A 13944-nucleotide genomic window follows, 5' to 3' on the forward strand; every position below is an offset into this window, starting at 1 on the left:
TCAGCAGCCTATAAAGAAATAGGAAGTTGTTGACCACCTACTTGAAGAACCATTTCCTGTAGGAAAACTATAAGACAGCTGAAGAAGGCAATAATTCTCAGAGTAATACAGAGAAGAATTCTTTTAAAACAAAAGCTCAATACACAATGTTGACAAGATTAGTTTTAAAAACAGTAAACTCACTAGCACAGATATTACACATAATATACAGATGGGGAGCCTTTTTCACATACTTCAGAATCATACCAGAGCTCAATATGTGTTAGTGATAAATGCAGCTTCCTTCCTTGTCACTTGCCGGGCTAAGAAACGTCCTTTCTCCAGATCTCACTGAGCTACGGAGGGCTTCAGAAATAGCAATGATCACTTGCCTATAATCCTTCGGTACTTATGCTGCTTTGAAACTAGAAGATGGGCCAACTGACCAAAACGTCATCATCTATGGTCACAAGGCAACAATTGGTTTCCAAAGTCAACATTTCTAACTTTTCAATCAAATTACATCACCTTACATGTCTGGATCATTCACAGTCAAATTTCTTCATGCCAAGTATAAACTTCAACAAATTATATACTTTGTAACTTATAAGTTAGTTCCCATGATTACCTTAAAAGATGTATATAAAAATAAAAAAATAAAAAGATGTATATAGCAAAATACAGTTTTTCATTGTTGAAAGAGTATAAAGTAATTAACTAGTATAAATCTGCATTCTACATCTTGATGGCACTAAGGATCTTCTTCAGACACAAGAAAAATATAAATATTGGTCCCAAACAGAGCCTGACTTGAAAACATCACATCAGGATAAAAATAAACTTGGACAATAGCAACTTGGCTCCAAAAGAAGGTTCATTTACCATCATCTCTGACTCATAGTCAGAACAGATACTAATGAGCTCATTTACCTGTGCAGTGTGCAAAAATAAGTCGTGTATGGCAACTCATACAACCCACAACGTCACGAAAGTAGCTAACAACTGGATGTAAACTAACTTTTTATAACTTCTCCAAAGTACATATTGTTCCTAAAGCAGATACTGTTTAGAAGAATACAAAATTTTATAAGCCCACAGTAGCCATCTTCCACAAACCAATGCTTAGGGGCCCTCTCTACCGTTCCTGACAAGTACCCACTAATCCATGATTTCGCCTATCTCTCAGGAAAAATCCTTGTATTTCTGAAATGTTTGATATGAGAAAATTATTCCATGGAGTCTCAAAATCCTCATGTTTCTTATAATAAGTCCAATTTTACTTCTGTGTGAGAGTCCCTCAAAAATCCTAAAGGACCACATTTTCTGGTTTTTGTTTTTTTAATTTTTTCCTTTTCATTTGTTAAGAACAATCATATTTTCTCTCTCCTCTTTTTTCTCTCCCAGGTAAGCTTCTCTCCACTCCCTACAACTATGTTTCACATGGGGTAACTTTCCCTATCATTTTGGCCTGGTTTACCTTCCCTACAGACCCATTCAACTGGGGTGTTCATTAACCCATCTTTATCAGTATCATTAAGAGAAACACTTCTTCTCAAAGGAAAAACCACTGGAAACGTTTTCAAATGGACCTAGAGTACATTTATTTCAGGTCAAAATAACAAGATCATTCAAAATAATGAAAACGTAGGCGGATGTCACCTGTAAGCAATTATTACAAGATACAAAAGACTAAAAAGAGCATAAAGGCTGCTCTTTAACCTTATACTTTTAACTACAGCATCAACCAAAGAAAGGAGGCAAGCAGGCTATTAAGCTGTTTAAAAAATCTCCCCAGGTCAACATGTGACCCAGCAGGGTGAGGTTCAAAAAAGTACAGCCTTTCTTTTTGCTTCCAAGGACCTGGTTTGTCTCCGTTCCTGACGCATCCCTCACAGCTAGCAGCTCTTTCAATCATTTACTTTGGATGTCTGCTTGAGAACAAATGATCTTGCTCATGCAGATGAATTTGCCAGACTTGTGTGTACTTTCCAGTCTCAGGCCCTTTATTGTTCTGGTTGAAACTTGACCCTTTGAAATGGATACCAGGACACCAGAAAATTTAAATTTTAAAAAGAAAAAAAAAGTTACAGGAGAGGGGGCAAAAAAACGGTAGAAACTTTTCAAGATCAAACTTTTTCTCCGCTCTTTTAAACAAGCCTTTCTGAAAACCCTATGTTTCATTACAAACCACCTACCCTTAAAGACAATATAAAATACTTACTAAGACTCACACAACAAAACACTAATTGTATTATCTGATCTAATAACTACATGTTACATTTGCCTTAGACGTAGACTGTCAAGACAGACCTCAATCAAAACCTGGATTGTTTTTCACTTTATCTCAACCTGATTAAACAGCAAGAAGTAAGCAACTTTATTTAAAAACATCAATTTCAGTCTATAATTACTTTAAGGAAAAGTTTTGTATACACTTAAATCCAAAAGGCCAGATAAAAATACTTAGTTCTTATCTACAAATTCGAAGTGAGAAAGGATAAAATTCTATTTTGATCTTTTCAGCCTGAATGAAATTTTGCCATTTTGTTAAAGACAAAAAGTCTCATAAAAATAAATAATGCAATGGCCTTTTGTTTTTGTTTTCCCAGAACAGGATTCTGTCTTGAGGACCTGCTAGCTTGAAAGAAGTTTGCCACGGAGCGATTATAGAAACATGGAAACTCATAGTTCTCTTTACTTTTTGGGCTGGGGCCGGGGTCCGTCACATCAAACTGCAGCTAAAGAGTTTGTGATTTGACAATCTCAAATATTGTAAAATCTGACTCCCAAAGAAGACCTACTTATTTTGTAGTTCTTCTCTACCACTAAAACGTGCATTTGAAGAGATGTCGTTGTGCCACAGATATTTCCTAAGACTATGCCAGCCTCTAAGTCCCACAATTTGAAATGTTTCATTGTATTCTTTCACTTTTAACCTAAGCTAATTAACAGATTTGGAACAAAGTCAAAATGAGAATATCCAAATTGCCACAAAAGAAAAGATTATTAAAAGGCTCTGAACCAAGAATCCATCAGGCTTTCAAAATATTACCCAAGCTGAAGAAGGTAATCAGGTCACGTTAAAGTGAAAAAAAAGTGTGTGTGTGTGTGTGTGTGTGTGTGTGTGTGTGTATTATGGGTGTATCTCTATATATAAAACTAAGCTTGACATAAAGTAAAACATAAAAACAAATGACATTTTATCTCCTAATACCACCTACTGTGCTTTCCAAAATAGGTTTTCACTTACTTTAAGAAGTACCTCTGACCGGAAGACGTCTTTGCCATTTCCCAGCCTGCCGGCAGAGGCACATCATCAGGGATCTCAAAAGAAGACTGTCGAAGGTGCTGCGCGGTGGGTGCAGCTGCTGGGCCAGAGACCACTCCGGTGGGCGTCAGGCTCCCGGGGGATACGGCTCCCAGCTGCAGGGAAGCTGGCGAGGAATGAGCTCGAACATGTTGTGGAGTCAGGGCCCCTGCAGTGCCTGCATCAGTACTGGCCTATTGGGAACAGTAAAACAAAAATTTCCTAAGAATTATTTTTAAAGAGGGTCCCTTTAAATTTCCTTGACAGGATTTCATTGCAACCAAATATCTAAGTACCAAAGGCAAAAATTAAAGTTTGACACAGAGGAATATAGATTTATAGGTGTGTATTTTTAAATGCTTTGTGATTTTAGTGTGTATTTTCACAAACATTTGTAACTTTATAGATCAGCAGTCCATCTAAGTTAATTTCTACCTAGCACACATTAGATGTGCCTTCTATACATTTTAGAAGAAAATAGTACAAAATGAATGGAACATTTCTACAGTATGTTGGATTTTAAAACTTAATTTTTTTTAAAGATTTTATTTATTTGAGAGAGAGAGCAAGAGCGGGGGTGGGGGAAGGGGCACAGGCAGAGGGAGAAGCAGACTCCCCGCTGAGCAAGGAGCCCCACTGGGGGCGGGGGGCCTGGACCCGGGGATGCAGGGATCATGACCTGAGCCGAAGGCAGATGCTTAACCATCTGAACCCGTATGGGTGCTGTTCTGAGTTCTAAAAGGTCCCAGGTATAACACGACCCAGGAATATAATAACTATACATTTTCTCTTTTCTTTTTCAGCTAGGTTTTAAGTAGTTAATGTTTCTTTCCAAGCCAAGCCCTAAACACAGGACAACTATCATTTTTTCTCACCGTGGACCAATGCCATCAATAAAACCATCACAACTTACACAACTTTTAATGAATGCAAGAGATTCAGAATCATTCAAACGTTCTTAAGACACCTAATGAAATGAAAACCCAACCATGTATTCCTACGTAGATGGTAAAAATGTGAACAGTTCAACTGCAGAAAAAAGTTTGCACCCAGACCCCAAAGATCTGAGTTCCAGGCCAAATTGGCTACTGTGACAGTGAACAAATACCAGTCTCTGTGAGCCTGTTTTGTCATTTGTAAGAGAGCTTCTTTCGTGTGTGTATAAACACGAATGAATTTATATCCAATAGTTTGTGCACAATAGTATTTATAACCCACATCCAGCATAGCTACTTAAATTCCTCATTAGAATTAGGGTTTGATTATTAAAGAACTTCCTAGACTGATACGGGGAAGGAGACTAGAGGCAATCAGCAGAGGCATTTATGCCTTACAGCCAGCCACACCGCTGAGTTTCCAATCAGAATAAACCTGACTTAGGAAATAACTAGCAGAACTAAATAATCAAACTTACAGAGGCACAACACTTAGTTAAGAAACTTACCAAAAACAAACAAAATTAGAGATTATGCACAGAGGATGAATCCATAAACGGCTGGACATAATTCTCGTGGCATTTACAAGAACTTTTTTGCAACTTTTCAGTTGCAGTTCTTTTTGGCTTACATACGCCACAAAATGAGAAACTCATTCTCTTATGAGTATTATGCTTTCAAAATATACTCAGGGGCTCGCAGCCCAAATGTGTCGTCCGTAAGGGGCAATGCCAGCACACATTTCCCCGGAAGGAGTCCAGAGACCCAGCCCCAGGCCCAGGAGAAGGAAAAGCGCCCTATCGTGCCCCCTCCTAAGCTGCAAGCAGCTCGATGCTCTCTGCTTCGTCTTCCCTAAGCCGGACTTTCGCCAGCAGGTTCCGTGAGTTTTTCTGAGTTCCCAAACCCCTCTGTCTGCGGCTGGAGAGCACACAACAGGCCTTGCAAACAGGAGGGGCAGGGGAAGGGGAATGGGGGCGCTCACTCTTCTTTCCACTCAAGTTACAGCCCGACTGGACCAACTGCATCGCAGTATTTGGAAAACCAATTAACTTTTGGGCAGAGTTCCTATGCTCAAGTTTAGCCTGAAGCAAGTTCTTCAAGCAGAAGCCCTAAGCAAACAGATGTCCGGGGAGCGGTGGGAATGTGAACACTTTCCCAACAGTCTCTCCTCGGAGCTGGATCGCACCGGCCAGGGCAGCGGGCGCCGTGTGCGCCCCAGCCGCGCTCCCGTCCCCGGGGCGAACTCCAGAGCCAGGGCGAGCCGCGCATTAGTCATCGCTTCCCCAGCACCGCGCGGGGTCGCGGCGGCGCCTCGCAGCCCCGTCCCCCAGGCCGGCGAGGGCTCGCTCCCCCGCGCAGCGGACGCGGTCGGCGGCCCGGACGCCCTCCCCCCGGGGACGCCCCCCGGGTCCGCACACGGATTTGCTTTTAAATTCATACAAATTTGTACCTTCCCCCCAGTCCTCCTCCGGGGGCCCCCCAGCCCCCCCACGGAGTCGGCCCGACTCCCCGCACACGGGCCCCAGACCCCCCAGTGCCCCGGGCGCCGGCCCTCCCCACCCCCGACTCCCCGCACGGGCCCCCCCGGCCTCCCCCCGGGAGCCGGCCCTCCCCCGTTCCCCACCCGGGAGCCGGGCCCCCGAGTCCCCTTCCCGGGGGCGCCCCCCGAGTCCCTGCACGGGCCTCCAGTCCCCCGCGGGGGGCCCGACCCCGGACCCCCACTCGCCCCGGGCGCCGGCGCCGGGCGCTGACCCCGCAGCGCCTTCCAGGAAAGCCTGGACGCCGCCCGCAGAAGGCGCCGGGCGCTCTCGGGAGCGGAGAAAGAGCCAGAAAGTCCACGCACGGCCCCAACCCCCACCCCTAATCCACACTGCAGAACCCGAGAACAATTATCGGACTCCCCAGGACACCCGCGCGGCCCCGCAGGCCCCGCAGGCAAGGGGGCCCGGGGCCCCCCGCCACCAACTCGGCCGCCGCGGGCCACTCACCCCACGCGGATGCCAGCGGCCCCTCCCCCACCCCGGCCCCCTCCCCCACCCCCTCCCTTCCCCGCCCCCCTCGGCTCCCTCTCTCCCCCTCGTCCCTCCTCCCCTCCCCCCCCCGGTCCCCGTCCCGGCGGCGGCGGCGGCGGCGGCCGAGGTGCGGGGCGCGGACGCGCGCACATTGTGCGAGCCCACCCGGCCCCCCCCCCCCCCGCCTTCCTTCCTCCCCCTCCCCCGCGTCTCCCGCCAAGCTCCCGGGAGCCCCAGGAAGAAAGAAAGGAAGAAAGGAAGAAGGGGAAAGCACGCCCCCCGGGGCCGCGGCCGCGCCGACCAACTCTGAGCGAAAACAAATCTCGGCCCGCGATCCCGGGAGGCGCCTCCCGGCCCGGCGCCCGGCCCGCCCCCGCGCCCCCTCCGCGAGGAGCCCCCGCGGCCCGGGCCCGTCCGACGGCCGGCGGGGCGCCTACCTGGCGGGAGTGGGACTTGGGCTCCGGCGGCTTGAAGAAGGAGTCGGGCAGCTTCCGCAGCCTCATGGGCACGGTCTGGGGCACGTTGGCCGTCTTGGGGTTCATGACGGCGTTGAAGAGCGCCTCCAGGTCGGTCTCCGAGTCCCCCCGGACGTGCACGATCTGGTGGCCGGCCGGGGGGGCCTGCGGCGCCGCCTGCGACCCCGGGGGCGCGGGCGGCCCGGGCGCCGGCGCGGGGCCCTGGCCCGAGGGGGGCGGCGCGGCCGGCGGCCCCTGGCCCTGCGCGGCGGCGGGCGGGGGCTGCGGCGGCTGCGGCGGCGGCCCGGGGTCCATGCTCCCCGACGACGCGGGCTACGACGGCTCCGCCCGGGGTCCGAGCTGCGGGCGCCCGCGGGGCCGGGGCCGGGGGGGGAGGCTGCGCCGCAGAGGCCCGCCCGCGCCCCCCCGGCGGTGTCCCCCGGCCGCTGCGCCTCGGGCGGGGCGGCGAGCGCTCGGGCGCGGCGCTCCCCCGACGGACGCGGGGCCGCGGGCGGCCGCTCCCCTCCCCCGCTGCCCGGCTTCCTCCGGGGGCTTCCTTCCTCCCTTTCTTTTCCCCGGCGGCGGCTGCGCCCGACTGAGACAGAAACTCGCCGCCGACGCCAAAACTAAAGTTGAGAGAACCGCCCGCCCGAGCGGCCGCCGGCCCCGCCTCCTCGCGGCCCTTCCTTCCTCTGCGCGCCCGCCCGCCCCGGGTCCGCGGCCGGCGCGCAGAGACGCTCCCCCGCGGGCCGCCGCATTCCTGCGCACTCGCCGCCCGCCCCGCCCGGCCCGCCGCCGCCGCACGTGACCCGGCCGCCCGCGCGCGGCCCCCGCGGAGGCGGGGCGGCCGGGCGGCGCCCAGGTGCGGGCGCGGCGCGGCCCCCCGCCTCCCGAGCCCAGGCCCGCCGCGCGGGGGGCTGCAGGCAGGAAACCGGCGTTGTTCAAAAGTGAAAACTTTTTTTTTTTGGCAGTCGAGCTTTTGCAACAAATTCGCGACCACCTCCACAGCAGGAAAGAGTCCCTGCTGAAGCTGGGCCGCCCGCGTTCGTCCGCGTACCTGCCGGTCCTCCTGCACCCTCGGCTCCCCTGACCCGGAGCCAGGCCCGGGGGGCTCGCAGCGCCCGCTGCGCCGTGGGGCCCTGTCCCACCTGCAAGGAGGCCCCTGGAATCACGCCGCAGCCGCGGAAATGTGCTTTTCTAATCTTTTATTTTTCAAGATTTTATTTATTTGCGAGAGAGGGAACACGAGCGGGGGGAGCGGGAGAGGGAGAAGCAGGCCCCCCCCGCCGAGCAGGGAGCCCGACGCGGGGCTCGATCCCAGGACGCTGGGACCATGACCTGAGCCGAAGGCGGACGCTTAACGACTGAGCCACCCAGGCGCCCTGGGAAATTCGCTTTTAAATTCATACGAATTCATACCTTCTGGTATTTTTTTTTTTAAAGCAGCTTTATTCAGATGTAATTCACATACCGTACAACTCGGTTCACTTAAGCAATTGAGCGAATTTAGTATATTCAAGGGTTGTGCGACAGCACTCTGACTTTAAAGCTCCCATGTTAGCCCATGCTCAAGAAATCTAGCTTTTTAATGATTTTGTCTGTAATGCTAGTGAAGCAGATGTATAAAGAGGATTGAGCAAGAAAAGGTCTCCTGAACAGAAAGATAATCTCTTCTTCCAGCCAGGACATGCCCAGGAGAATTCTGAGCAGGGATCTGGATACCTCTGTGTGTAGGGCAGGGCCTGAAGGAGAGGCTCCAGAAATCTGGAGGTTGTAAGGCAAGATTCTAGCCAGGGGCTCTGGACCCTGCTTTCCTCGCGAAGGCTCTGCAGTCCATGAGCCCCTGACTGCCTCTCGGACTTCTCCGCAGCCCCAGCCCCAAATGTCAAGGCCGTTTAAGCGCAAACTTGTAGTAGTTGTGACGTGCGGACGTGTGACTGATTTCCTGTTCTTTAATTTCTTTAATATCGGGGGTCGGGGTAATGACACCTGCTCCGTGTGTTGGGGCCTGAAATGAGTCCGTGGACAAAAAGTATGCACTTAGCCCAGTTTGGGGCACGTGGTGAGTTCTGCATGGACGTCAATGACCCTCATTGTCCCATGTTCACAGACTGCACGTTGTGACATGGTCTCTCTGCAGAAACCCCCCCCCCTGGGGGACCCTATTGGCAGTCCCTAATGCAGAAATTGTGCATTAAAAACTTCAACTGGAAAAAAAAAAACTTTTTAAGAAGCAAAGTGCTAGAAAACCTAGGACTTGAAGGAAGCTGTTCCTTGGCTAGAGCACTTACTGCTGGGAATGCAGCAATTCAAGGGCTTAGGGTATGGCAAACACTGCTTTGTTCAATATTGTTACACCTGCCCTTACATGGAGAACACAATTACCTTGATAAGTGGATTGAAAGGCTCTTTGGAGTGATTTTATGTCCTATAAGGACCTCTATAGCACCGCCCAAGATTTTGTAATTTACTACTTCTTATCTATAAAATTTCGGTCACAGGTTAGTAAGGGATAAAGATGACATGTATTCAACCCCTTGTCCCCTCTCCTTCTCCCCAGCCCTACTTTTGGAGCAATTACCAGCTTAAGGCACCTGGAGACAGGGAGTCCTCTTTATAAAAAGGCCCTGATTTTCAGCGTCCATGCGTCCATGCGGATCACCATCTCAAAGCGCTAGTCTTAGAAGGACATGCACTTTCCAGTACAGGGGAGGTTCCAGCTCCTATGTTTACACTCTGTTCCCCCCCCCCCAGAAATACCTCCGCTGTGAGATCAGTCTCTGTGGTACCACTCCCTTACTAGCCATTGGGGTCCCTGGTTTCCTCACTCACACCTCACTGGGTGTTAATCTCTTTTCTACCAACATTTCACTCCCTTTTGTTTCCACTTCTTTCCCAATTCAGCTGAGAAATCATAACTCAGGGCGCCTGGGTGGCTCAGTCAGTTAAGCAGCTGACTCTTGATTTCAGCTCAGGTCATGATCTCAGGGTCCTGGGATGGAGCTCCTATTGGGCTCTGAGCTCAGCGGGGAGTCTGTTTGAGATTCTCGCTCTCCCTCTCCTTCGGGCCCCCCCCCCTCACGTGCGCGTGCGCACTCTCTCTCAAATAAATAAAATAAAATAAATAAGTCATTGCTTCAACCTGTCATAATCATCTCTGCCCTCCATTCCATGCCCTGTATATTTCTGCGAACTGGATCTGTTAAACCAGAGTCCGGTCATCTGTCTTTTCCATTCCAATACCAAGGCTTACGGGAGGCCAAGCCCCACACTCATTAAAAGCTTCAATCAAAGCTTTGACCTTGTGTGCAAGTGAGGTTATACCATCATCCCAGAGGTGTATCTACACAATTACGAGAAGGCACTCTTTGTACAACTCTAAACTTTGTCCTATTTTAGATGAAATCTGTAATCATCTGGTATACCTGTGGATACGGTTATATTGGATTGAAATCATTGCATGTTAAAAGTATTAATTTGCTAAATGTGAACATTTGAAACATACCCTGTGTTTGTCACTGTCTCTTGGCATTCCAGCATGTTTGAATATACTAGGGGCTTAAAAAGAGGAAGTGTCCAGCCCTCGCGCAGCGCAGCCTTGAGAGAGCCTGGCTACGCCCAGGTTCTCAGGGACAACTGGAGGGAATCTCGCCGGGGAATGGATTGGTGCCACCCCATATTTATGGTCTCTAATTGTGTTTCCTTGTATCTGCAGTCAGCTTCTCTCTTTTTTTTTAAGATTTTTTTTTTAATTCTGTGATCATGTGGCAACATAACTTCCATTGCCACTTTAAGCTTCACAGTATTTTTTTTTTTTTAATTTGAGAGAGAGCACAAGCAGGGGGAGCAGAAGGAGAGGGAGACACAGACTCCCCCTGAGCAGGGAGCCCGACGTGGGGCTCGATCCCAGGACCCTGGGATCATGACCTGAGCTGAAGACAGATGCTTCACTGACTGAGCCACACAGGCGCCCCAATAACACCCCTTTAAAGTTAAAAATTAAAATTAAAAACCTCTCCTAGATGAAGAAACAGGCAGAGAGAAGTCAAATAACTTGCCCAGAGTTGCAGTGCTGGTAGGTAGGGCTACCTCTGAATCCACATTTCTGATTCCAGAGCTCAAACTCTCCGCCAGGAAGATTGTACTTAATTTCAGGCAGTTCAAAAGGGTTATTGACAAATTTATGCTCGCAGGATGATAAAGTGGTGTAGGAACCCCGTCATTTCAGGAAAATTTCATTTATTTCTATTGACCAATAAGTAGTGGTTTATGGCGATATGCTCGATGTTAAGGGCAGGAGCACCTGGGTGCCTCAGTCGGTGAGGCATCTGACTTGGGCTTAGCTCATACATGATCTCGGGGGTCCTGGGAGGGAATCCCCACATCGCGGGGTCTGCACTCACCAGGAGTCTGTGTGTCCCTCCCCCTCTGCCTCCACTCATGCTCTCTCTCTCAAATAAATAAAGTCTTAAAAAAAATGTTAAGGACAAAGTTGGGTTGATCGCTGGGAAGTCAGATTGAAAGTATGAAGACACAAATTCTCTTGTTGCAAAAAAGGAGTTGTTTAGGAAAAATGACCCTGTGCACTCACAGCTTGGGCGCCTTCTCTTCTGTTTCTGGATCCTGCTGCTGATGCTCAGGGTGCGTGCGGCTCAGCAGGCGCAACTCTGAGGACAGGTTTGTGCGTGTACTTGCAGCGCTGATGATGTGCCAGGCCCGGGCAATAATCAGTATAATAATGCCTATTTTGCAGGATGGTAATGAAGAGCACACAAAATAACGAGAATGAATGTGTTTTTATTACGGCATCATGAGGATTAAGAATCCCGAGATTAGGGGCGCCCAGCCACCTGAGGGTCGGTAGCAAGAGACTCTCAGAGTCGTGAGTTCGAGCCCCACATGGGGCACATGGGGCCTACTTAAAAAAAAATCATTTAAATCATGTTTCTTTTATTCTAAAATCTAGCTGAAGTAATCCATATGGGAGAAATTAAAGTTAGTCCTGAGAGTTAGATGTGAAGAATTTTCGAGTCCGAAGCCCTCCAGGCTCAGGGCAGACCCACATGGGGCGTGTCCTGGAGGCCCCAGAGAGCCTTTCCAGGGCTGTGCATGGTACAGAGTGTGCACTTTCCACACCCCGGCTTGAAAGGCAAGGCTACTGGAGCTCATTTACTATAGTTTACTAAACTATTCTAAGAATGGAAAGGTGACTTCTAAAAATACGAAGTATATTATGTTCTCTACTAGTGGTTCAAGGTATGGTCCCCATCAGCATCACTGAAAATTTGTTAAGACATGTAAGTTCTCAGGCCATAACCCAGACCTACTGAGACGCTGGAGGGGGACACAGCAAGTGGTTTTAACAAGCCCCTGTAGGTGGTTCTGATTCATACTAATGTTTAAGAACCACTACTTTATATTATACTCCACATTCTGTTTTTGTTCTCTAAATAGTATCATGCTTTGTAAACATGCAAGGTAAATATCTTCACTGTCTTATAGATAACTATCCCCTTAATCTTATTTATTCTATAAATAGCAAAATCTAGCATAGAATATGCATTCGATAATTGAAAAAAATCATGTTGTAAAGGATCTCAAAAATTAATGTCTTGAATCTTACCTGAAAGCTGACAATCAATCCTATATTAAAAGATCCATTAAGTTGTGATTCCAATTTGTTCACAGTTTTAACGTTCTGTGGCTATTGTTTCAACATACGCCTCTCTTCAACATGATATGTGGCACAAGAAATGTTTTTAAAAAGCCATTAAAAACTAAATTCCTTTTGAGAATTTAATATGCCTAACTCTCTGACAGTGCCTCAGTATCTTTATTGGAGATATTGGAGAACATCTGGACACCATCTCTAGTAACTGTACACTTGAATACAATTTATAAGTCTGCCCTGTCTTTTTTCTTTCTTTTTTTTTTTTTAAAGATTTTATTTATTTATTTGACACAGAGAGACACAGCGAGAGCAGGAACACAAGCAGGGGGAGTGGGAGAGGGAGAAGTAGGCTTCCCGCGGAGCAGGGAGCCCGATGTGGGACTCGATCCCAGGACGCTGGGACCATGACCTGAGCCGAAGGCAGACGCTCAACGACTGAGCCCCCCAGGCGCCCTGCCCTGTTTTTTTTTCTACACAATCCCCGTTCCTCCTCCTTCACTGGGCGTCTTGTCTCTTTCATCAGCTCCGGACCCGTCCAACATGCTTCGGTGTCCCCTCCACATGCCCGGTGTTGTTCTCCAGGTAATGTCACAGTACGATAACATGGTACGTCGTCCACAACGTCATCTGTACGCGAGGAACATTTGTGAAGATCAGTATTCACGGGCTTATTTTATATCACTTACATATTTAAATATTTACATATTTTCTAGGTGAAGTGCAAAATTTAACACTCTTTACAAGTGATATCTTGTTTTCGGAAGTCAAAATATGAACTCTTAAAATGTGCACATGAATTTGTCGTGTCGAGCTGGAATAACAGCATTTTGAAGTAAGAGCCAAGGAGGTTGCTTAGCGTGGGTCCCCTTTTGTACACCGGAACTTGATGTCTTGATGTTCCATATGGCGGCTGCAGCCACATCGTAAATGGAAAACCCAGTTCCGCAAGCACAGTAGCCATGTTTCCAGGGCTCAGTCACTGCACAGGGGGCTAGTAGCTTCGGGGCGAAACGGCACACGTCTAGAACATTCCCCTTATCACAGGAAGTTCTGTTGGGCTGCACTGGGTTAAATGGCCCAGAGCCATACAGCTCTGCAGTGGTAGAGCCAGATTTTCCGGTTCCTGGTCCGTTCCCGCCATACTACTCTCTTTCAAAAAAAGTAAAATATGATAGATTACTTATCTTCTCTGCAACATTTATTACGTTTTTGTACAAAGCATTGTGCGAGGCATGGATCTTGACCCCAAGAAGGTCTTAAAGAAACTTACTTCAGGTGAGATTGCTGCCGTATAGAAAATGGCAGTGTTTTAGTTACCTCTCCTTTCTGGCTCCCAGCTGTCGAACGTATACGTGTATGTAAATGCATGTGTCTGTGGAAATGTCTGCAGTCCCTTTGACCTTCGCAGAGACATCAGACCCTACTCTGCTCACACCTTGATTCCTGCTAGTCTCCCAGGCCCCATCCGGCCTTTCTTGCTCCCATCCATCTTTTGAATTCTACACCCTTTCCCCGCAAGTGCCATTTTCACTCGTGCTCTCCCACTTGAAACTGTAGCGTATCACACACCACCACCATGATAACG

General features: G+C 48.8%; 1 protein-coding gene across 9 annotated transcripts in view; it reads right to left on the reverse strand.

Annotated features, from left to right (window-relative positions):
* The window catches only part of YAP1 (Yes1 associated transcriptional regulator), a 107436-nt gene extending 100433 nt beyond the window's left edge, over positions 1–7003 (reverse strand). For all 9 annotated transcript variants that reach the window (XM_088017453.1, XM_088017450.1, XM_088017452.1 and 6 more), the window contains exons 1-2: positions 6671–7003; positions 3230–3480 (exon numbers count right to left, since the gene is read on the reverse strand). In XM_088017453.1, coding sequence (XP_087873579.1) covers positions 3230–3480; positions 6671–7003 — 584 coding nt within the window. The remainder of the gene's footprint in view (positions 1–3229; positions 3481–6670) is intronic.
* Positions 7004–13944: the final 6941 nt, after the last annotated feature.

This window comes from Eumetopias jubatus, unplaced genomic scaffold, assembly GCF_037043125.1.
Source record: "Eumetopias jubatus isolate StellerSeaLion01/CBP00866 unplaced genomic scaffold, mEumJub1_p1.0 scaffold_13, whole genome shotgun sequence".
NCBI classification, from domain to species: domain Eukaryota; kingdom Metazoa; phylum Chordata; class Mammalia; order Carnivora; family Otariidae; genus Eumetopias; species Eumetopias jubatus.